The sequence below is a fragment of the Pholcus phalangioides genome, unplaced genomic scaffold, assembly GCF_987345545.1.
Source record: "Pholcus phalangioides strain wild (caught in Gottingen) unplaced genomic scaffold, Ppha-v1.0 ptg000032l_1, whole genome shotgun sequence".
In the NCBI taxonomy this organism is placed as follows: domain Eukaryota; kingdom Metazoa; phylum Arthropoda; class Arachnida; order Araneae; family Pholcidae; genus Pholcus; species Pholcus phalangioides.
In genome coordinates this window covers 6,835,727-6,860,325 of record NW_028301622.1, presented here as the reverse complement: position 1 = coordinate 6,860,325, position 24,599 = coordinate 6,835,727, and the positions used below count along the sequence as shown (strand labels likewise).

General features: G+C 37.9%; 1 protein-coding gene across 2 annotated transcripts in view; it reads right to left on the bottom strand.

The window, feature by feature from the left end:
* The window catches only part of LOC149066849 (twitchin-like), a 303,184-nt gene that overhangs the window by 108,794 nt on the left and 169,791 nt on the right, over nt 1-24,599 (bottom strand). For both annotated transcript variants that reach the window (XM_089253214.1, XM_089253215.1), the window contains 12 exons: nt 20,667-20,969; nt 20,170-20,445; nt 19,064-19,267; nt 17,856-17,951; nt 13,093-13,395; nt 12,622-12,903; nt 12,070-12,369; nt 5,790-6,089; nt 5,333-5,614; nt 2,775-2,951; nt 1,623-1,745; nt 1,148-1,447 (listed from right to left, as the gene is read on the bottom strand). In XM_089253214.1, the coding sequence (XP_089109340.1) occupies nt 1,148-1,447; nt 1,623-1,745; nt 2,775-2,951; nt 5,333-5,614; nt 5,790-6,089; nt 12,070-12,369; nt 12,622-12,903; nt 13,093-13,395; nt 17,856-17,951; nt 19,064-19,267; nt 20,170-20,445; nt 20,667-20,969 (2,946 nt within the window). The remainder of the gene's footprint in view (nt 1-1,147; nt 1,448-1,622; nt 1,746-2,774; nt 2,952-5,332; nt 5,615-5,789; nt 6,090-12,069; nt 12,370-12,621; nt 12,904-13,092; nt 13,396-17,855; nt 17,952-19,063; nt 19,268-20,169; nt 20,446-20,666; nt 20,970-24,599) is intronic.

Here is a 24,599-nt window from a genome sequence, read left to right as displayed (position 1 = left end):
TTTGCTTCTCTCGACCAAGTTGTTAAATAATAAATCTTCAAAGAAAAAGAAAAATTTTATAAAATTCTGATTTTATCTTGTCACACAACGGGTGCAATTTCTTATTGGACTTTAGCTTCTGGCTCAAACAGCCAGGCTATCATTCTTCCTACAGAGCAACATGTGTGAAGAGCTGGTCTTGAAGGTAATCTCAGGCTTTATGATAGACTTCCAATGAAAAATGAGTACTATGTCTTTTGAAAATGCCCCCCCCCCATATATATGCCAAAAAGTCTTTCAGAATCTATGTTTTTTTTAACATTGGATAGTTGGTGTTTAGTAACTCAATTAAGAAAGAAATTACTGTGTTGATGATCAGTAAACTGGCACAATTGTGTGATCTGAATTCGTAAAATCTGGTCGGAATGAATCCAACAAAAGTGCTTGGGTGACAAATGAGGCAATTTCAAATATGAATGGTCAGTATAGAAAAAATTCAAAATGCCGTTTTAACTTTGTTCAGCCACAGTTCATCAAAACTGTGTACTACCTGATATGGTTTCCTTGTTCAATCTGAAACATTTTTATCATCACTAAAAATGTGGGAAATATCATTAATAAAATTACATGTAAAATGAAAGGATGTGGGTTCAATTCCCAAGCAAAGGCAGTTAAATTTTCCTCTCTTTCCAAAAATTCATCTTCACAACAGCCAGTTGTTAAAAATCTTTGTATGGTAGCAAAGAGTGACATCATCCTCTCATGAGTCACCATCTGGTGGCAGCCACAGCAGTTGTCAGATTGGCCTGAGTAAGGTCCGGCTATCTATGTACGCCCCTTTTAGTGTACACAAGCTCCAAGGAAAGATTTAGAGATTTGTTGCCTTTGTAGTCTAGTGGTCTAGGGCATTCACTTTAGGAAAGTGAAAAGACGTGGGTTCGGTTCCCTGCAAAGGCAGTTGAATTTTCTCTTTCCAAAAATTCATCTTCGCAACAGCCAGTTGTTAAAAACCTTCACATATTCTATACTCTGCCAAATGCTTGCTTAGTGCCAGTGTGCTTTTAAGACTTATGACTTACTTTCAAAGAGAAAACAAGGTTATTTTACTATGGCAAAAAATATTGAGTAAAGAAAGAAAATCATTTCTCTAGATAATAGAATCACTCACATTTTCTAGGTTTGGTTATAATTGGATCAGTAGGAGCACTTGGCTCTCCGGGGCCAGCTTTATTCACAGCTCGAACTCTGAATTCATAAGGCTGTCCTTGAAGAAGATTAGGAACTGTAGCAGATGTCTGATCTGCAGGAACTTCAACAGCTTTCTCCCAATCACCCCATTTGTCTTTCTTTTCCACAACATATCCTGTTACAGGAGAACCACCGTCAGATTCTGGAGGTGTCCATTTTAGGTCAACATGGTCTTTATCCCAGTCTGTCACCTCAGGCTTTCCAGTTTTTCCAGGTTCATCTACAAATCATTATGGAGAAAGAAAAAACTTATTCACACATAACTTTAACAGACTACATTTGAAGTATTTAATAGCATCAGTTCATTCCTAGATGGCTGGATGTAATTAATCAAAAACAATTTTTTTTGTCCCCCCCCCCCCCAATTACAACATACATACAAAGCAATGTTTTACCATAAGGGTTCTTGGCTGTTATAGGCTTGGTAGTCTCTAAAGGATCTGATTCACCTTCCTTATTTAGAGCTCGAACCCTGAACTTATAATCTTTCCCTGGAGTGAGTCCTGTGACATCCATTGCTGCAAAAAAATATTAACACAGGTTAAGCAATTTTTTTTTAAATTTTCCTAAAAACATGCATGCCTTCAGATTTCATGCTTTACATAGACATATTAGATTTTCTCAAAAATTTTTATTAATTCCCATTTGAGAAATACAATGAACATAAAAAAGTGATAGAAATTCAAAGCAAAAGAATGATAACACTTGTATTTGTGTATGAGGACAAGTGAATTATTATTCGGTGTAACATAATATGGAAAAAAACATGAATTAGTTGCGTCATACAAAAGCACAATCTAAAATATCTCTTAAAAATATGTTTCAATTAAAGTATAGAAAGAGAGAGTTTTTTGGAGAAGATGCATCAGGTGTTAAATCATTAATTTCCATTGTTAAATTGTTGTACCTAACCCAAAGTAGAGAGCAAAATTAATACAAGAGAAGTAAATAATCACACATAACACAAAGACGTTGGCAGACTGATGCAATTTTGCAACATATAGTAGAAAAAAACACTTGGAATCCATTTGGAGAGATTTCAGAGGGTCTGTAAGCTCGAATAAGAAAACAATCAACTCATTGTTTTTACATGGCTATCTACTGAAAATTATTTGGTAAATGGGTCTGTGACCTCCATTTTGCGGGTACGGGGGACAGTGTGTACTTCATTTTATTCTAGCAGAGGGTCTGCATAACACAAAAGGTTAAGAACAACTGATTTAAGACTTAAAATTGCACTAATTTTTCACAATGATCCCTCAGGGATCACAGAAGTGGATCATGTATGTTGTATGTGTATGTTCGTATATATGTTGTACTGTAGTTACTTTCTATGTTTTATGTATTGTAGATGCATGCGTGTGTTAATAAAATTTCAGTTTAAGTTTAATAACAAATACTGTTTTTTGAGTAATAGCAAAGCACTGCATCTTTTTGAATGTAAAATAAAACTGAATTCTGCAATATCTCAAGCCTAGTACTGAATACAGTTCAATCAAAGGTCAGAGACAATTTCTTAATTACCCAGGGTTATCGTAAATACCCACCAGGTTCTTTCGTTTTTCCTACAGGCAACCATGTGCCAGTCTCAGGATCCATTTTTTCAACTTCATATCCTTGTATTGGAACCCCACCATCATCTTTTGGTTTCTTCCACTTTAGCTTGCAACCATCCTTATGGATATCTGAGACCTCCAATGGGCCTCCAGGAGCCAGTGGAACATCTAGATAAAATGATAATAGGTGAGAGATGGTTTAGAATAGATAAAAATAAATGAGAATTGTGCTTCATCTATGGATATGACAGTAGTTCATAGAAACTATTTATTCCTGTTTTACTTCTAAAATGTACTGGAATTGTATTTATTTACTTGGGCGGCTCAAGCATACCTGCTGCCCTGGTACAAAACCATTAAAGATGACCCTATGGGGAAGAAACTGTCCAGCATTTTGTTCCAATGTTATTTCACCGTTCTCAATTCTATCAGACAACTTGATCCATATTTACAACTTTTATTGATGAGCCATCATCACCATGGCCCTCCTACAACCTGCAGCAGGTTCCCCAGACTGGGACCTTCGTCGGGCTCTCTCTATAGGGAATTTATAGTACGAAAAAACAAAAAAGTGGGAACTTTCCTTGTGCTCCTAGGACTGGAGCCCTATCAGTAGGATCACAACTAGATGCTTAGTCATCCGGGGCAAGCACGCATTTTGGCACCTCGTAATGTTGAAAGAGTGAAATTTGTGCCCCTTTCTGGTCTGGCACCCGGGGCACCAGACCCGCCTGCATCCCCCTTAGTTGCGGCCCTGCTTGTTAGCATTACCCTTATGGGAAGCCATAGGGCACCAAAATGCGCACTTGTGCACACACACACACACACATAATGAACAAAAAGTAATGTCGATCTCTGGATTGGAGTTCCCTCTTTGTGGTGGTTTTATGCAGGGTCGTCTCAACATCACTGTGCCTCCAGCTAAAGTAATGTTCGGGAGCTGGAAGTAAAAGCCTACATATTTGTGCATTTAACTCTTTAAAGACATAGAAGTAGATCTATCTCAGTACCAGATTTCATCATGTAGGCCCAGGGTGTTCTTAACAGCATCATAGCAAAGTGATTTTTCTGGGGCTCCCCCACCTTGCTAGAAGTAACTGCCAACTTACTATCTCACTCTCGAAAACTGTTACTAGATCTTACTATAGCGATGCCCTGCGGGCAGGACCCGTTTCTCATTGAGCAAATGAGGCAGTGCTTAATGCCCACAAATGTTCAGAGTCCCGAAATTAGTTCATTTACATATTATAGGCATGGGCTCTTATTTTACCAATGCTTCTGCCTCAAAGAACACAAAATATAAGGGGCTCCAAAAATTCATACTTGCCCATTTCCGGAATTATAATAAACATACCCTGCCCGCCAGGATCCCTCCCGTTACGATGGTACAGAGTAAGCACCTTGTGAATATGACGTCCCATGGACAGTGCTTGGATTAGTACATGCGTTAAGATGACCTAGTTCTAAGATCAGTTTCGCTGAAATGAGACCAAACTTTTTCCCACCATATTTTCAATTAAAACAGCATCATTTCTTCACATCTACATTTTTTCCACAGCTCTCTGTGACCCCCCCCCCCCCGAAGCACCTGTCATAGCTCTCCCTTCACTTAATTCTCAGCTGTGGCTCCCCCCTAGAATATCCTAGGACCACAAGGGTGCCATATGGTCCCCGGTTGAGAACCACTGCTCTATAGAGACACTTTAGCTATCTCTAAATGTTTCACAGATCTTTTAAGTGACCTGGGAATATGTCTGGGCCAGTTAAGTGCTCTAGGAATGCACAGCATGTCACTCAAATGGTCCGTAAATATGCCACAAATCACTTAAGTAATCTGGGAATGTTCCGTGGGTAACTTGAGTGATACAGAACTGCACTTAAGTACTCTAAAACTGCCACATGTCACTAAAATGCTCTAAAACTGCCAAATATCACTTAAGGGATCTCTAAATATGCCGTGGACCTCTTAAGTACTCTGAAACTGAGCTGCAGGTCACTCAAGTGAACTGTAAATGTGCCATTTGAAAGATATGTAAATGCACTGCCTGGTTAGTTCATTTGCACAAAATTAAGTTTGAGGTGGCGGGCAACATCAGATTACCCAGAGGGCCACATTTGGCTTGAAGGGCCGGTGGCAATGAATTTTGAAAAAAAATTCCAAGATACCCTCCAAAGAACGCAAATGAGTGACAAGTTTAAAAATATAGAAGACGATTTTGAGATATAAAAAATATTGTTGTAGTGATTTCAGAATTTCTTTTAAAAATATTGTTGTAAAGGAATTTATTGAAGTAAAGAATATCATTGTTTTGAGAGGAGTTAGGCATTAGATTGTAGGCAATTCCAAACATGATTTGAAAAAATATTATTGTCGAAGGATTTATATGATTTATCATTATATCGAGTATTGCTGTAATGAGGTTTCACTGTATACAGATGATCTCAATATCCAACATTATTTCACGACAATATAAATTGTAAACTAATATAATTTTGAAAATTTTAGAGAAAAGAAACTTATTATTTCTTTATTCTCAAACATAATTCACCTGTGACAAGCACTGTGACAGACGCAGTATCTTTTCCAGATTCATTCACTGCAGTGATGGTGTATTTTCCGCTGTCAGCACGAGTTACTCGCCTGACGGTAAGTTTTGTGTTGTAGTCTTCATTTTCCAAAGTCGTTCTGGTCTCTTGTTTGAGTTTCTGGTCATCAATGAGCCAACTTATTGTTGGTGGAGGCTCGCCAGACACATTGACATCAAATTTGATTGGTTGTCCAGCTTTTATACACAGATCCTCAAACATGCTTCTGTCGATGAGAGGCTTCACTGCAATATCAAAAGTTTTGATGCATAAAAATGAGTGAAAAAATCACATATAAAATACTAAAAGAGCCCAAAAACAATAAGTTACAGCATTAAGTTGATGGGGAATCACAATATTAAAATAAAGTTTTATATGTAAATCTTTTTTTTCTTTTTTTTTCAAGAAAATGAAACTCACAGAAACGAGGTTTGGCAATGATAGATTTGGATGGGTCACTGGGCTCTCCTGGTCCAGCTTTGTTGATTGGGACAACTCTGAATTCATATTCTTTTCCTTCTTCAAGATTAGGAACCGTTCCTTTCAACTTGTCCCCTGGGACTTCAACTGCTTTTTCCCACGGGCCATTCTTTTTTTTCTTCTCGATAATATAACTTGTTATTGGTGCACCGCCATCGTTTTCAGGAGGTGTCCATTTTAAGTCAGCATGGTCTTTGTTCCAATCTGTCACTTCAGGTTGACCTGGTGCACCAGATTGCTCTTGGGGAAAAAAATATATATTGTGAAATGAAATGATAAAAAAATCAAATATTTGAGTACAAAGTTCGTCAAATTAATATTTTTTCATACATTTTATTAAAAGATTTTATAATCAGCACACAGTGCTGTCTAAATGCATGGGCCCACCCAGCATGACACAACAGCCTCAAGTGCATTGTGACAATGAGATTTAGTGCTATGATTTTCGAGAGAAAGCATAGAAATTTATAAGCAGGTACTTTCAGCTAATCTGGGCCCCAGAATATCACTTTGCACAGGGATCCATGATGCTGTTAAAAGAGCCCTGTTATAACAACCATGTGTTATATTGATTGTTGTTCTACAAGGATCAGCACAATAAGTCCTAAATGTTTTCATGTATAAGGAGTATCCTATATGTATATATATAATTTCCAACATGACATTCACCCAATATAGTATTAAGTTTTGGTGGAATGGTGGGAATCGTTTTATCGATCATCTACTACTACTATTAAATCAAACATGGGGAGGGGGCAGAAGGCTGGCTGGGATTTCTTGATAATGTCGAGTTAAAGCCCTGATGGAGTTGATATTGGCCCTAAATCCAGTTTTGAACTTGTGCGGGTAATTTCGACGAAGCCTGGTGAGCCCAGTTCAGTCAAATTCACTTATCGGGGCTACCTGGGTTCTTGTGTGCTAACGTAGCAAGATTGGAATGAAGAAAATGGTAACATCTCTTGTGTGGTCAGAAAAAATTAAGGAACTTCCTGGATGGTGGAATGGAGTCCCAGAGGATATCTGCAGTAGAGGGTACAGGTGAAAAATCAGGTTTAGCATTTCCTGGGTCACCAGGTAGTACTGGGGCCCAAACCCTGTCTAATCAACAAGGAGGCAACCGTATGAACTGGTGTATAAACCCGCTCATTCTGTATTTCCAGGTGGCACCTGGGTGTGGTAGGATTAGAGGAAGCACGAGTGGAAACACCTGCGGATGCACAAATGGAAACCAGGAACCCTGCTGCAGAGGGAATACAACTTAACCCAACAAAGAACAAGAAGAAGTGCCAAAAAAGAAAGACGTAATCTGGAAACGGCTCTGGTGAGAGTGAACCTGGCAGAGGATGATGCGAAGAATGAAGAGAAGGGCACTATGCCCGGACCCTCAGGACTAACACCGGGCACTGACAGGGCCTCACAGTCAAAGGGGGGGGGGGCTATCCCGCACAAGCAAAGAAGAGCTCCTGGCGACACACCAGAAACTAGAGTCAAAAACCTTGCAAGGATATATCCCACAGCAAGGCTGCAAAGAAAGGAATCACCATCAGGTCCAGGCCAAGGACACTGACCCCATCTGATGTCTCATACATCACCGACTCAGTTGAGGACCGAATGCTGGAGGACACTGGGGGAGTATCTATCCCCATGTCAACCGAACCATTTTCGGGGTTCTATGCATCACATTTGTAGACCAGACCACCCTGGAGTGGCTAAAAGAGGTGATCAACAGGTTACCGCCTCCAGGGCCACCATAGGCGGAGATTGACTTGGAAGTCTGGGGGGGAGTAAGGTCATTATTGCTGGGGGGGGGGCACGATGATGATGATGATGTCAGCTCATATATACATATGTACTCATATATACATTAGATCAGTCGACTCCACCTGTGACGCTGGGGGAGCAATGCACCCCAACGCCTCCCCCCCCCCGTATGTCCGCCCATGAGGGCCGCGACTAGGGGGAAGCAAGCGGGTCTCTAGACCTGGGCGCTAGACCCAAGGGGGCACAAATTTCATTCTGAAACCTCTCCTTCAACATTACAAGGAGGCATCAAATGATTATTAAATGCGCGCTTGCCGAGGGTGACCAAGCATCTGGTTGCGGCCCTGACCGCCTCCACCTAACATTGAGGATCACACCGGATATCTAGCCCTAGGTCTCGGTGATGGACCTCCAACCAAAAAGGTTTTTGTATGGATTCCTGGAGACAGGGATCCAAACAGATCTCTGAAACTTTTGAGTGTGTGCAATGAGGATCTGGTGCCTGGGCAGCTCCATCTGTGTCATCGCGGGAAACTGGGGTAATACTCTGGTGATCGGGGTGGAGCAAGCAATGGTTGACTGGCTTGGCACCAGATATTTTATGGTGCACTGTGGACTGAGCATAGTTACATTCAGAGAGCCATCCCGGCAACAGAAACCAGCCAGTTCCACATCCTGAAGAGATATCTACATCCCAGGCAGAACCTACTACTGAAGTGGGGTGCTGCCTCTAGAACTGCAACAGGGAAGACAGATAACCAGGCAGCAATAATGGATTGGGACCTGGAACAGGACCCTGGGTCTGACTCTGATCCGTCCCTCTAGTCACCCATCTAATCATCATGGTTCTCCATGCACTACCCACAGTTAAATAAAATGAATTTTAATATACCTTGCCAAATATTACTTAGGCAAATAAATTTACAATATAACAAAGATATGCATCATATGACCTTGCAGCTTCTTTACTTGTTGATTTGCAGTTCTGATTCAAGAACTGTGGATCAGAAACGGGATGATTATGGGACGACTACCCAACTCTCAACTTTTTGTCAAGAAAGGAATGAGGACTCACCCTAGAGTGTGTGTGTACCTTGCAAAAGGTATCCATGCCTGGGCACTTCCGCAATTCGCATCAGAAGATGTTGTTGTGGTGCTAACCAAGGGTAATGAAATGAACTTAACAAGAATTACCCTATCATGATTTGCTTGGTCTATATGGCCTATGATCTTAAAATTCCACAAGAGGTCCATGAATTGGTATATTGTGAACATCACAGTATAAGCATGATTACTGGATGCGATGCCAATGCTCATCATACAGCATGGGGTAGCTCAGATATAAATCAGAGAGGCGAAACTCTAATAGAGTTCCTCATGGAAACAAATTTGGTCTGGGCTAACCAAAGGCACAGACCAACTTTCAGCACCCATAATAGGGAAGAAGTAATTGATATGACACTGGTCTCAGTAGATATTGCAACTGTGATCAAGAAATGGAGGACAGCAATAAACCCTCCTTATCTGATCACAGGTTCATAAACTTCCACTATGAAACAACAATTATTCCTAAATTTTTTTGGAATTACAGGAACATAAACTGGGATCTTTTTGAAGAAAATCTGGAAAACCAGCTAAACACTCTCATAATCCCTGGAGATGAAATACTAACAGCAGATATTTTGGACCACCATGATGCTACGCTGACAGAGGTGATCAAAAACTCTGCAAATCGAGCGTGTCCACTTAAGCTTGACAAACCTAAAGTGAACTCAAAAAAATGATGTACTAAAGATCTCAAACTCCTTTGTAAGGAAACAAGGAAGGCCCACAGGAAAGCTGTTAGGACAAAACTTGAATCAAACTGGATCTACTTCAAAGAGGTTCAGAGAAAGTTCAAGAAAGAAATTGGAAAAGTGAAGAATAGCTCTTGGCAGAAGTTCTGCACAGATATGAGCTAGTGTCAGAAACCACCAAAATAATCAAACAGATCAAAAACAATTCCTATGACAACATTAATGTTATTGAATGAAAAGATGGAAGCTATACCACTAGTCCAGCAGAGATGCTTGAATGTCTACAATCCTTTCAAATCACCAGGCACAGATGGAATCACGGCCGCAACTAGGAGGGAGCAGGCGAGTCTCGTGCCCCAGGCACTGCACCCGAGGGGTGCAAATTTCATTCCGAAGCCTCTTCTTCAACATTACAGGGGGCATCAAAATGCTTGCTTGCCCCGGGTGACCAAGCATCTAGTTGCGGCCCTGGATGGAATATATCCTATCTTTCTACAAAAGGCTGGGAAATTGTTGGGAATGATCTGGTTCGTCTCTACAAATAGGCCAGTCCAGCTTTAGGATACATACCTAAAGTATGGAGGAGCTCCAAAGGTATCTTCCTACCAAAACCAGGATAGATAGAACTGTTCACAACCCCGGACTGATGAAAAGCACCTTACTTCCGTTACCAAAACCAGGGAAAGACACCTATTATAAATCATCTTATAGAATGATTACATTATCATCATTTAAATTGAAGTTATTGTAAAGACTGGTACTCTGGCATCTCCAAGATATTCCCCCATTTAATGGGCAAAATTAATGTGAACCAGCATGGCTTTAATACTGGGTACTCCACTGACTCTGCTCTTCATCAGTTGATCTAGAGAATTGAAAACACAATTGTCAATGGGCAATTTCCTACTGCCATTTTCTTGGACATTATTGGAGACTTTGATAATGTTACGTTCAACTCTATATGAAAGGCACTAATAGATTACAACATTCCACCTATGATAATTAGATGGATAGATCATATGCTCTGGAACCGAACAATCATTGCTCGTGTTCTTGATGCTGACAACTGAAAGATCTATTCTAAAAGATCTATTAAGAGAGGTTGCCCACAAGGGGGAATCATTTCTCTTTTTTTTATGGAACATGGTCTTCAGCTACTTGATCTCTGATCTAATAAAAGGGCCAGGATATGCTTAGGCATATGCTGATGATCTAATCGTGCTCATCCAGGGGCATGATATATACACATTGAGGTAAGTATCAACTAGTATTCCCCATGGAAAAAACAAAAATAGTGATTTTTACATGGAACAGAAAGTGGGAACTTGGAAACCTAACCCTGAAGGGACAAGATCTTACCATCTGTGACAAAGTGAAATACCTTGGGTGTCACTTGGATTCTAAGCTCTCTTGGAAATTCCATATTCAAGAAAGAGCTAAATGGGCCACTAATATACTTATGCTATGCAAAATAATTATTGGTAAAAATGTGGTTTAAATCCTAAAACCACCCAGTGGATTTACACCGCTATTGCACGACCAATGCTGAGCTACGGATTTGAGGTATGAAGGCATTATGGCATCAGGCATTAGCAAAGACCTCTTACAAGACTGTCTTGCAAAAAGTGCAAAGATTAGCGTGCATTCTTATCACTGGAGCTTTACCCAGCTCCCCCCCCCCATCACCCTTGAAACTGTTCCAAGATGCCACCTCTCAGATGGTATCTACAAGGAGAAGAAGCTTTTAAAACCATGTACAGGCTGGAAAGTAATGGCACTTGGTGCAACCAACCTTATATGGGATACAAACCCTTTTTTAAAAACCATTTTGACTGTCTGCTGTGATAAAGTAGAAATCCCTTCTCTACTAATGCCAAAAGACTCCTGTTCCAAAACAAAAAATTACACTTTCCAATGAAATTACTAACATAATTGATAACATCTCAACGGGAGTTATCGAATGTTACACTGATGGCTCCAAGGTAACTGAAACTGGGGCTGGAGCAATCGTCCGCATCTCTGAAATGGATCACGTCTACCATAAGATATATTTGTATCTTGGTAAAACAACTACAGTCTCCCAAGCTGAAGTGCTTGCAATAGCCAAACTATGGCTGAAAGCCTGATTTCTAAAGGGTATCACGGCAAACAAATTGTTATCTTCTCGGATAGCCAAGCAGCATTAAAGGCTCTTGACAAATTCCTCAAGTTCCAAATGTGCGTCAAATACTGCACTGATTTGTTGAATAAATTGGCAGTATTTGGCATTGAAGGACCGGACACACCCCGCTTCCCATCTCAGAGAGATATCAAAGGCAAAATCAACCTTTACTGGGTTCTGCCGACCACCACTGTAGGGTTCGAATCCGGGTCCTCGCAATGTGAGTCTGTCACTATGACCACTCCACCACCACAGCGGCAATGAGCATCAACTGTCTATACATAAAATTATAAACAAATTTTAAACCTTTATATTACAAATTTGGAAGCACTGAAACTGAATACAAATTTTATTTAATTTCGAGAAATATTTTATAAGAGTTCAACATACTGTCAACTCAGCGATTTGCACATGCAACATATTATAATTTGTGAATCTCAAGTTGAATTTAAAATGCAAAAAATCAAGCAAATATGAGGTATTTTAAGAATCAAAGACTTACTGAAAGGATCTTTAGCAACTACAGGAACATATGTCTCGAGAGGATCAGACTCTCCTTCGGGATTTAGAGCTTTGACCCTGAAGCTGTAGGCTTTACCAGGAGTTAACCCAGTAACATCCATTTCTGGAGTGTGTGTTCTGCCCACAGGCAGCCATACTCCACTCTCAGGATCTTGCTTCTCAACAAGATAACCCTCGAGAGGGCTTCCTCCATCATCTTTGGGCTTGTCCCATTTGAGCTTGCAACCATCTTTCTTCACATCTGACACATCAAGGGGACCTTCTGGCTTAGAAGGCTTTGCTGAGGAAATGAAAATATTCTTTGTGATCAATTATATCATGGTAAGATATGAACTAAAGTAATAAATAAATTTTGAACTAAAAACTTTGCCCCGTAAAATTTATTTGAAATTCAATTTTCAAAACTAAAATTCAATCATGAAGTAATTCTCATTACACTGTACATGTCCCTTGTAGACATTCCTGAAAGATAAGGTCTTCTGAAATCCAAACAAAAAACTAAAATTAAACTTGTAATGAAAATATAACTCACAGAGCACCGTGATCTCAACGTCAGCTTGATCCTGGCCGTGCTGGTTTCTAGCAAATATCTTGTATGTTCCACTGTCTTTGCGCTCAGCTTTATCACAGATAAATTTGGAATTGTATGGAACATTTTCAATCATTAAATCTGATCTTTCGCTCACTGGAGCATCTTTCAGCATCCACTGGATTGCTGGAGGTGGTTCACCAGCTATCTTGACATCCAATAGGAATGGCTGACCAGCACGTATTGTGACTGGCTTCAAAGTTCTCCTGTCTATCCTCGGTGGCACTACAGTAAAACAGAAAGACATCAAACATGAACATAAAAAAAGTATTAGTATTTTATCTACATTGTTTTTTTTTGCAGACGAAAAAACAATAATAACTACATATGGAATGAGTGCATAGCTGAAAATGTAACTATGATTAAGTCAAACCAAATATTAATGAGAGAGTAATGTATATCATAAAGTCTTACTTTTGCGGGGTTTTGCAACAATATTCTTGGTAACATCACTAGGTTCACCAGGACCGGCTGCATTGATAGCTCTAACTCTATACTGATAAGTCTCTCCTGGAATCAAGTCTGTGACTCTCCCTTCAGGAATGTTCTTGTCGATTACAGCTGCCTTAGACCAAACTGTTGTATCTTTCTCTTTTTTTTCAATGATGTATCCAGTGATAGGTGATCCACCGTCTTTTTGTGGTGGTGCCCATTTCAAATCTATCCATTCCTTGTCCCAATCTTTTGCTTCAGGAACACCAGGTTTGCCTGGTGGATCTGATAAAAAAATAAATGTCACTACATAATGAAAAAACACATTTTTCATATACAATGGATCCTGCTTATAATGTTTTTTTTAAAACAAAAACCATCAAGAAAAAATACTGTAAGCAGGAAAAAGCTTTGAACCGGAAATACTTTATGGAGCATTAGTTATAGCTAGGATCACGAAAACAAGTCGTACTAAGCATTGAAGATATTTAAGTGGGATTCACTGTATACATACCAAGTATATAACACTATTTTCATTTACTAATCCTGACAGAGAAAAGGGAATTATTTCAAGGTGAAGAGGAAAAACAATGGAATTTGAAATAACCCCTGAAAGAACTATACAGTAGAACTTTAGTAATTTACAAGTGTTTCGCAAGACTAGCAAAATTTTTTTACAAATGTTGACTTGATGTCTCGCAACACACTCAAAATGTTTTAAATAATATCAGCTGACTAGATGAACTACAGATATCTTGCAAATAAAAATATGAGTATTAAACACACCGAAACCTCCTAGATGAGGACCAAAAATAAAGGCTTTGCGTATTCTGACTGCAGAGCTATCATATGATAACCATGACCTTCTCAATGAGTTAAGGGCTGAACCCAAGCCTTTTTCAAGATTATTTCATTGAAAGACTAAATTAAAAATATTGTACACATATGTGCATTAATGAAATCCTTGAATAATTTAACAGGTTTGACTTCCGGCTCTCTTTGTTAAAATGTCATTGACTATGACAATCATAGTAAAAGCCCATGAAAGACTGTCTTGCTCTGTTATGAGTTAGTGCAAGAAGTAAGTTCAGAGTAAAGCCTCAGAATGAACTCATTTGAGTTTCTATATTGAGTTGCCACCTGACAGTTTTAAGCAAAATAAGCTATGGTATGCATAAATACAAATCATTTACTTAAAATGCTCATACTTCATCGAAGACTAAATTGTTGCATTTTAAATTTCTTTTCAGTGTGTATGGTGTATCAGTGTGATTCAGTGTGTACTCATATAAGGTTCAAATTTTCTGTAAATTTAGTAGGAATTGGTTGAAAACTCTGCATGTTATAAGCATAAAAACATACGAAGAAAACTGGATTTTTCATAAGAAACATTTATATCTTTGCGAATATGCATGCTATTTTCACAAAAATTCATACAAGTATTGCACGAAACAAGTAAAATATTCTGTGAAAATTACAAATCATTTGTAGCTTTTTATATGATACAAATGAATGAACGCCAGGGTCTCTGCCACCGGACTTATCCCGTTGCCGACATCTCTTCCAGCCCAGCTTCGTGGCAGAGTCTGGAACAAAGTGAGTGCACCTAACAGTCTGAGTAGTGCTGTGTATAGGGCTGTGTATGATATTTCAGTGCTGCCATCTATACTTCAAATTGTGAGTGAAGTGTAATGATTGAATATTTCTAACGTTGTAGGCCTGTTGCTCTCTGTGGCGAGACTTTTTAACGGGTAGATCGGCTCGCATTTGCACCTTGAAGTTGGGAACCACAGAAAACCAACTTCAGCCGACCACCACTGTGGGGTTCGAACCCGGATCCTCGCATCGCGAGTCCGTCACTATAACCACTCGACCACCACAGCGGCTTTTTATATGATACAGGGTTGATCAAAAAAAAATTTTTTTTTCTTTTTTTTAAATTTTTTATCAGTCTCCTAAAAACATTTATGACAGAATCTGCACTGGAAAATGTGAGTTCAAGTAGTATGACACCATAAATCTTTATATCCTGACGACACTTTAAAGTATCAGGTTGGATAATTTGTGTTTCAAACTAACTAATTATTTAAATAACTATTTCAAAAACATTGTTTTTTTTTGTCTTTAATTAGACCTAAAATGGCCCACCAAATAATTTATACGATAAATATTTATTGTAATCATTACATGTATAATTTCATTTTAATTTATTATAATTTTCTTCTTATTATACTTTTCATAATGTCGGATATAAAAGGTTAAAGCTGTAAGATCGTCATAATAGAGTGGCCACTCTGTGTATTATTTATTATGGGGAAAACTCCCTTTGATATATTTAGTATATATTAAGTATTTTTGATTATGAGCATGTTCTAGAAAAAAATTATGCTCATAAACTGAAATTCCACTCTATAATAGAATTCAATGGAAGAATCAATTTTATGAAAAGAATGAGCACAGAGAACTAGAAAATTCTGTTTACTTATAGAAAATTAAATACAGTAAAGCCTCGATAAGTCGTCACCTCATGTTACCAAAAAAATTATGACGGCTTAAGCAGAGTGACGACTTAAGCAAAGTGCCATCAGTTTCAATGTGCAATATTGTGGAAATCATATAAATTTAAAATAATAAAATAGTACAACATTTATTAAAATATGAATGAAAATTACACTATGAAATTTATAGATTGCAAAAGAAAAACATAATAGAAATTTTTTACCATTTTTGAGCTCTTATTACTTAAATTATTGTGAAAAAATGTATTGGTACACTTTGATTTGAACTAGTAATTTTTAATTTAGACTAATCAGAGCAACTGTTGGAATAGTTAGCTTTTCTTCATAACAGAACTATTGGACATTAAAATTAAATTTCATGTCTTTGCAAAATTAGAGTTTTAATTCTTCATTAGTAGTTCATGATACAACTACAAGATAATCTCGAATACAGGATCAGCTTTTGCCTTGAGGGGGAGGGCCCCGGGCAGGGAAAAATAAACATTAGGACACCTCAACTTTGGAATGAATGTCTGGTTTTTCTACAAAGATATTTTGTTAAAGTTTGAAGCTCTGAATTAGTAGGCCCATCCAGAAATCAAGTCTAGCTCAAACATTCCCTAAGGTTTCAAAAACTTTAGTAGGCAAATTAACTTCTCCAACGTAACTTTCGTTACTTAAACTGTGCTGTTTCAGTACTTGGTACACAGGCTTTTATGGTGACTTTTAAGCATATGGCAATGCTGTTAACAAGCTCTTTTTTTTAATGGGAGCCATAAAAACAATCTGTTCCTCTCTATCAAACTTTTTCATAGTAACAACTTAACCAAAATTAGCGACGAGTGAATGAGGGTTTAGTAACATTGTTGTCTATGAAAGCTGGGAGGGCTTGAAGAAAAACGACGACTTAACCAGAGTGACGACTTATTAGGGTGATGACTTAACAAGGTTTTACTGTATTAAGATAGTGAAACATTACTAAAAATAATGAACGGCATGAAAGCATCAAAGATGCAGTACAACCTTGCTAATCTAAACTATCTGGAATGGATTATCCCCCAGGTTTATTCTTCTAACATTATTTTTTAATGTTAAAAGTGATTGGGTGTCCATATGTGTTAGTCAAGAAACCAAATGACTACCAGAAAAATGTTTGGAGGGAGGGTTTCTTTATAACTTCTATAGGAAAAGAAGGAGAAGTCTTGCAGTAGTTAAGCACTAGCCCCTGTGCAGTTGTGTGAGTATCGTGCTTGACTCTCCTCCTGAGGATACAAGTTGGAAACCCACTGATGGCACAGTGGTTGGTTTTCTGCAGTTTTCCAGCTTTAAGGTGCAAATGTGAGCCGGTCTCCCATTTAAAAAATCTCTCCACAGAAAGTAGGTAGACCTACAACATGATGCTGACATAACATGAAAAATCAAGCATTTCCATCTTTACTTCAGAAAATGGGAGACAGATGGCAGCACAAACACGTAACAAGCACAGCTCTATAACATAGATATGTTAGGATATGTTAGGGGGCCACACATTCTGACATGTGCCCATTCATTTGAAATTCCAAAGAGGAATGTGTACAAGATGTATGCATGGTTAAGTAGGATTAGTAGGAGGCCATTCAAGTATTACGTATAAGCAGATTTTCAGCCATTTTTGATCCCCTCCCCCCTTGTCAGCAAAATTTCGTCAGCAGCTTAGAATATTTCATATCTTCAAAAAGGGGTGGTTGATGATGTAAGCAACCTTCAAACCCCCCCCCCCCTTGTCATCAAAAGTCAAATCAGAACCCCCCCCCCCACGATGCTGATGTAATACTTGAATGACCCCTAGTGGTTAAATGCTGAATTGAATTTCCTATAATAAAACAAAATAAAATATGGAAATAGGGAAAAGGTTTTAGTGAATAAAAATCTTCAATGATTCAGTAGTCCTCCAGGCCCGTAGTCCTTCAGTTCACCTATAAAGATACTATTGATTTAACAAGATGATCGAGAGTCAATAGAGCTCAATGCTTACAATTTTCTTCCTCAGAAATACTGACTGTGTATCGAATGGGAAAGCAATAACACACCTGGGCAGAGCAGTCTTAACTCAAGGGCACAGCCGAGCACTACACGAGAGGCCCTAATCATTTTAATTTATATTGTACTTGTTAAATTTTAAAAATTCTTAACTCAATTTAGAGAACTACGAAATGACCATCTTAATTGTCATTACTCATAGTTTGAATAGTATTTACCAGAACTCACCATATGGGTTCTTAGCAATTGTGTATTTATCTGCCTCCAAAGGTGCAGATTCCCCTTCAGCATTCACAGCCATGACTCTAAACTTGTATTCTTGACCTATTGAAAAAAAAGAATAGATAAACATGTCAGCTTACGTTTCATAATGAATTCCTTAAAATATATATATAATAGTAGTTCCCCCCCCCCAATACTGTAAGAATAAATTTTTTATGATACACTAAATCAGTGGTTCTCAACCGGGGGCCATATGGCCCCCTTGTGGTACTGGGATACTTCAAGGGATCCACGGAAGAAAATGGAGAAGGGGGCCATGGCAGGTGGTTTGGAGAGCTGAGAAGAAAAATTAAGATGTGAAGAAATAAAGTTTTTATATTAGTGACTAACACTTACAGTGAGAGAGAGAATCCAACAAAACCACCCATAAAACCAGGGCCTTCTTTAGGGCATGGACCCACCCAGGCCTCACCGCCTACATTTTGCAACAAGTTCCCTAGGATGGGGTTTTTCTCAAGTCCCCGGCTAAACTTTTCAGACCCCCCCCCTCCCTATATGAAATTTATTGTATGAAAAAAAAAAGAAAGATGAAAACCATATTAGGCCCCGGGCTGTAGCTCTGTCAGTCCCACTCTTTTGAGGGGCCTCATGACCATAAGTGACCTTACCTTATGATATTTTGTATAGTACAATTAATTTTGAAAATAAATAGGAAATATGTAGGCTGTTTATTTTCAGCTAAAGTATGGGACTACCAAAGCATCACTTTGGCTATGGAGGGGGGGGGGGGCCCCCATGATATTGAGACGGTCCTGATAGAACTCGGACTAGCGGGGAGATCAATAAATTCTAGGCTATTGGTCTGGATGCCAATTTTCTTTGCAAAATTTTCATTCAGTGTAAATTCACTGAAAAAAATCATTTCAATACATATAAAGTGTCTTGCTTCTAGATAAGAGTTGAAAACTCTGGGTAAGACAGGGGAGCCACGAGAAAAAAAATATGGCTCAAAGGGGGCCCACGGGCAAAAAAAGGTTAAGTTAAGAAACACTGCACTAAATCACAGATTTGATTATTTAATTATCTGGTATATAATTATTGTTCTAAATTAACTAATTGATTGAGTTGAAGATTGTCCCAAACATCAAAAATTACTATTTTCAAAAATTGTATAACTTCAAACTTCAAAAAATTTTTTTTTGTAAAATGTTCACCAGGTATAAGATTATTGATATCAATTTCAGGTTTGCTGCTCCTTCCAGCTGGGACCCATCGTCCGGTGCCCATATCCATTTTCTCCACAGCATAATGCTCAATAGGGCAACCACCATCGTCTTCAGGAGGTTTCCACTTCAGTTTACAACTTTCAGCAGTCACATCGGTGACATCAAGTGGACCACCAGGTTTCATTGGTTTGTCTGTTGCAGAAAAATATTTGATAAAATATATTTCATCAACCGTCTTCTTTACTTTCAGACCATTTTATTCCATTCATTTACAAAGGCATATATCAGGTATGTAAGCAAATTTGCCTCTTAATTTATTTTATATGATATTAACCGAGAATATTTTCCCTCTTCAGTATTTATTTACATTGTCAATTTGGAACACCGAAAATGAAATACTTAGCCATCATTTGCCAGTGAATTCCTTATTTTAATCAACCATCATTTACCTGCACCATTCCCACAAAGCAGAATACACCAAAAACAACAACGTAAGTCACTGGGAAGAATTTTAAGAAAAAACTACTCTGTGTAGAAAATACTACATAATGGTAATTTTTACCACAGAAACATTTTTATTCATCCGAGGGCTTGTTGCAGAACAATACAAGACATTCTGCTTTGGGAAGCTTTCCTTGCTTTAGCCATCATTAACGTACCACCTTCTTTCCTTACTTAGCCGTCACAGTGTGCATCTATTAAGCTCAAAATTTCGAAGTTGTTGGAGGTTAAAATACTGAATAAAATTAAAATAATATGGCAATTTTTTAGCCAGCAGGCAAATTTGGGTTCCCCTATTGTTAGGCTTTTATATATATCAATCATGTTATTAATTTTAAAAATAACTGGAATAGATGTATATGAAAATACATTTAATCTGCCACATTATGCAACCACTGGATCCTAGAACAAGATCTTAGTTAAGCCAGAGGACAGAATTTTTCACAGGCTCTTTTTGATAAATTCATAGCTTAAAAAAAATTCATTACTACCCTCCTGGGCTAAAGTCCTGTCAGTCTCCCTCCCCTGCATATGAATGTGCATAATATTTAATGACAATAAGATTTTTTTTTTCTACATTCAATGTTCCTCACCAAGAACTTTCAAAGAAACTATAGCTTCATCTTTCCCAGAAGTGTTATCAACCATTAATTTGTATTCCCCTTCATCTCTCCTCTCTGCTGATTGTATTGAAAGTTTTGCTTTGTAATCTTCAGATTCTATGGTAACTCTTCCTCCACTCTTCAGCTGGTCCTTGCCAAGGAACCACTGTTTCCTAGGCGGTGGTTCACCAATGACCTTTGCATCAAACCGCACATTCTGTCCAGCTCTTACAACCAGATCTTTAAGGTTGGATATTTGGGGAGCCACTGAAATAAAAAAAGAAATAAAACCATTAACTGTTTAAACACCGAACATTATATCAACAGAGTTACTTTTTGTTCTGAAATTTGGGATTCTGGGTCCTTTTACATGCCTATTCATATATCCAATTTATAATTTCAATAAAAAAATTTTCTTTGCTTTCTTACGATGTTTCATAAATGGAAATAAAACAAATATTTTTATTTTAAAAAAATTATGAACTCACAGAATCTTGGCTTAGCAATGACAGGCGAACTTGGTTCACTCGGTTCACTTTGCCCAGCTTTGTTGACTGCTCTTACTCGGAACTGATACTCCATGCCTTCAATCAGATCAGAAACTCTTGTCTCACACTTGGCATCAACAGTTTCTTCGGCTTTCATCCATTTCGTGCTAAACTTGTCTTTCTTCTCTATTATGTAATTTGTGATAGGTGCACCACCATCACTCTTTGGAGCAGTCCATATCAAGTCAGCATAATGTTTGCCCCAGTCATGACCAGAAGGTTTACCCGGCTTATCAGGAACCTCTAGTATGGAAAATAAATGAATGAACGACATTGAAGAAAATGTAACTGAAATACCACACATGTATATGTTTGGAAAAGATACAAATTAGAAAAATTACTGCATTAGCCAGCATGCCATAAAACTCAGGTGTTTTGAATGTTAGGGACTGATCCTTCCCCGGCATGCCAGAGAAAGAAAGGCTTAATAAGGATCATGAAACACATTAGAAGACCTATATATCAATTATAATCATTACTGAATAAATAAGTAAATCAGAACAAAATCATGGCTTTCCACTATAGCAAATTTTTTTGACTCAGGAATTTAATAACAATATTAAAAAAGCAGGGAATTCATATTTCGGGGGGGGGGGGGGGACAAAGCAACAAAACACAATACACTTATTATGACACATTTAACAATGTTATTCCATAGAAATCAGCCATTTTTTAACATTTCTCTCCTTATAGCCTTAGATATCTTGCATGTTTTAGTCATGAGCGCATTTAGAGTTGACAGACAGGAACTAAATAAGAAAAAAGGTTTTCGATCAGCGCTTTATGATAAAAAACTGAAAATGATTTGTAACTTTCACAAAATGTTGCACTAACTTTATGCAATATTAGCGCGCATTTTTGTGAGAATAGCAGGTATATTTACAAATATATACTGTATATACTTGTGTATAAGCCGAGTTTTTTGTGTGGAAAAATTCGTTCCTCAAGTGGGAGGTCGGCTTATATTCGGATCAGTTTTTGATGAGAAAATATTGACCCCCGCAATCAGTAGTCATTTTTGTAGCCGTGTTCGAGAAACCGGCATTATTGGTATGGGATAAGTTCAAACTCCACAGAACCGATAATGTCAAAGCCAAGGCAAAGAAAACATCATTGGCTTTGATACCAGATGGGCTAACCCGTTTAGATGTGAGCATCAACAAGCCTCTCAAAGACTATTTGAGGAATTTGTGGATCGAATAGATGAGTTCCAATGATAAAGAAACTACAAAACGTGGTGCCTTGAAGAAACCTGACATTGGCCTAGTGTGCCAATGGGTACATGAGGCGTGGAATTCTGTTTCCGCTGAAATTATCATCCGATCCATCAAAAAGTGTTACATCAGCAATGCGATGGACGGAACTGAAGATGTCTTTGAAAGTGACAATGGCAATGACAGCCCAGATGAGGATAAAAACGAAGATGCTGCACCTCCTGTGATGATCTGATGGATTACGATGAGCTTGGAGACTCGGCAAAAATGGATTAAAAAAAGTTTGAATCATTTTTTATTGTAAATTTCCATAAACTATAATAATAAATTTCCATTTATTTTGCATGAAAATATAAGAATTTTTTTTCGCTGAAATGCACAGATTTTTTGGGGTCGGCTTTTACACAGATTTTCAATTTATTGCTGTTTTGGTGGTCCTGAAGTGGGGGTGTCGGCTTATACACGAGTATATACTGTAAATATTTTCTATAAATATTCCGATTCTCATTGCATGTTTTTGTTTATAATATGCAGAGGTTTCAACCAATTTTTATGAAATTCACAGAAAGTCTGGCACTATATATGAGATACCATGCATAGAAATTTAGTTTGATCATTATTCAATGAGATACAAGTATTTTCAATAAAAAATTTTCAATCGTGCATGCACACAAAATATCTATTTTATTTTTTCATAATTTGATGTTCTGTGGCACTTATATTTTGATTATTTTATGCCATTTGATTATTTCAAAAATAAGCCCACAGGTTTATACGAATGAGTGAAGACATGTGTTTGATGCTTAAGAGGAATGCTTGAACATAGCACAAGTGTATTTGTTATTTTACACGTTATTTTTTTCTTATTTAATTTTTTGCCGGTCCCCTAAATGCACCTGTGACTAAATTTTCACTGGAAATTGTAAGTACAAGCATAAGGTTTACATGACCAAAATTTTCCAACCTATTTGCCCAGTATTTTTCTGGAAATTCAAGAAAATGTCTAAACTCCATGAAGGACACAGACTTTTGGAACCATAGTGTAGCAGATAGATGGCATTCCCCAACAAGAATATGAAACAAGCACATTTTGGACAACATAAATATATTATAGAGCCACACACATTCCCTTAGAACACAAACTCCAGCATGTACCAATTAATTAGAAATTCCCCAGAAAAATAGGTATCAAGTGCATCATGTACAGTCAAATAGTAGTAAATATATAACAGCTCATTTCATCTGTGCATACAAAAATACTTAATATGCGATATTTTTTTAACTGAATCAAGATTTACACAGCAAAATCGAACGTAAACCTTGAACTATCAGAAGACTGACTTGCAAATGGTTTCCGGGTTATCAGGTCATGATCTAGGAGATTTTCTTCCTGACGTTTCGCCCACATCTGTGGCAGGTATCATCTGAGGTTATTTGGACGTAAGTCTCAGTGGCAAGTGAGAAAAGCTTCGTACATATACTGTCATTGACTTGTTCTTTATATGCACTTCTGAGACTTGATCGGCCTCAGAAGAAAGCCTCAGACAATATTTATCAGAAGACTGTTCAGTCTTCTGATAACATTTGAAAATAGAAAGGATCACAAATGCAGAGAACAGACAAGGTTTGAATCAGCGAATTCAATTAATTCTTCGAATGGAGATATTTCAGAATTATTTGGAATCCATGACTTGAATTTTATGGCATAGTGATCTACCTCACTGTTTTCTGGCATGCTGGTTAATGCAGGGAAATGAAGTGTACTCAATTATATAATGGCTATCATTTTATTTGAATTTCTCAACATACATACCATAAAGGCAAAATCTAATTTTTTTTTTTATTGCAATAAGATGTCAGAAATTTTAACTTTAATAACTGATAATTGGAATATGTCATAGGGGCCTTTCAAGTATTACGTCAGCAGGTTTTTAGTCATTTTTGACCCCTCTCCCCCTCTTGTCAGCAAAAGTCAGAAAAGCTCTGACCCCAATCCTCCAGCAGAATTTTGTCAGCTCTGCTCCCTACCTCCTAACACATATTGGGATCAGAGAAGTACACAGGGAGGGCTCGTCTCTCCCCCAGGCAATCAAAAATTTATTATTTACTGTTAAAAAAGGTTTAAAAAAATTACAATTTCAGAAGAAAGTATATTTATATGTTCTCATAATCAATTTCTGTTAATTGCAATGATATTTGAAGGTTAAGAACTCAAAATTCCTTTAAAAAAAACTAATTGCATCCCACCCTCTAAGCCATGTATCTTCAACCCATTGCTCGTGAGCACCACAGTACTTCCTGAAGCCCCCAGAGTGCTCGCGAGCACTTGATCAACGTTCCAATTAAACAAGGATTGAAATTATCTTGATTTCACGCATTTGTATACCAAAATTGCCCTGAGAATGCTCTTCTTTTGATGATGGGTACAGGCAGTGTTCACCACTAGAAAGAGAGTGAAGACCTCTGCTCTAAGATATATATGCTAAACCCATTACCCGTGGACCAAATGTGGCCCTCTGGCATATCTGATGTGGCCCGTCACCTTACACCTAATTTTGTAAAAATGAGCTAAGCGGCATATATTCATTTTTAAAAAATTAATGCAATCCCACCCTCTAAGCCAGTTACAACTTTACTAAGCAGCAAATTTAAGCAGCCC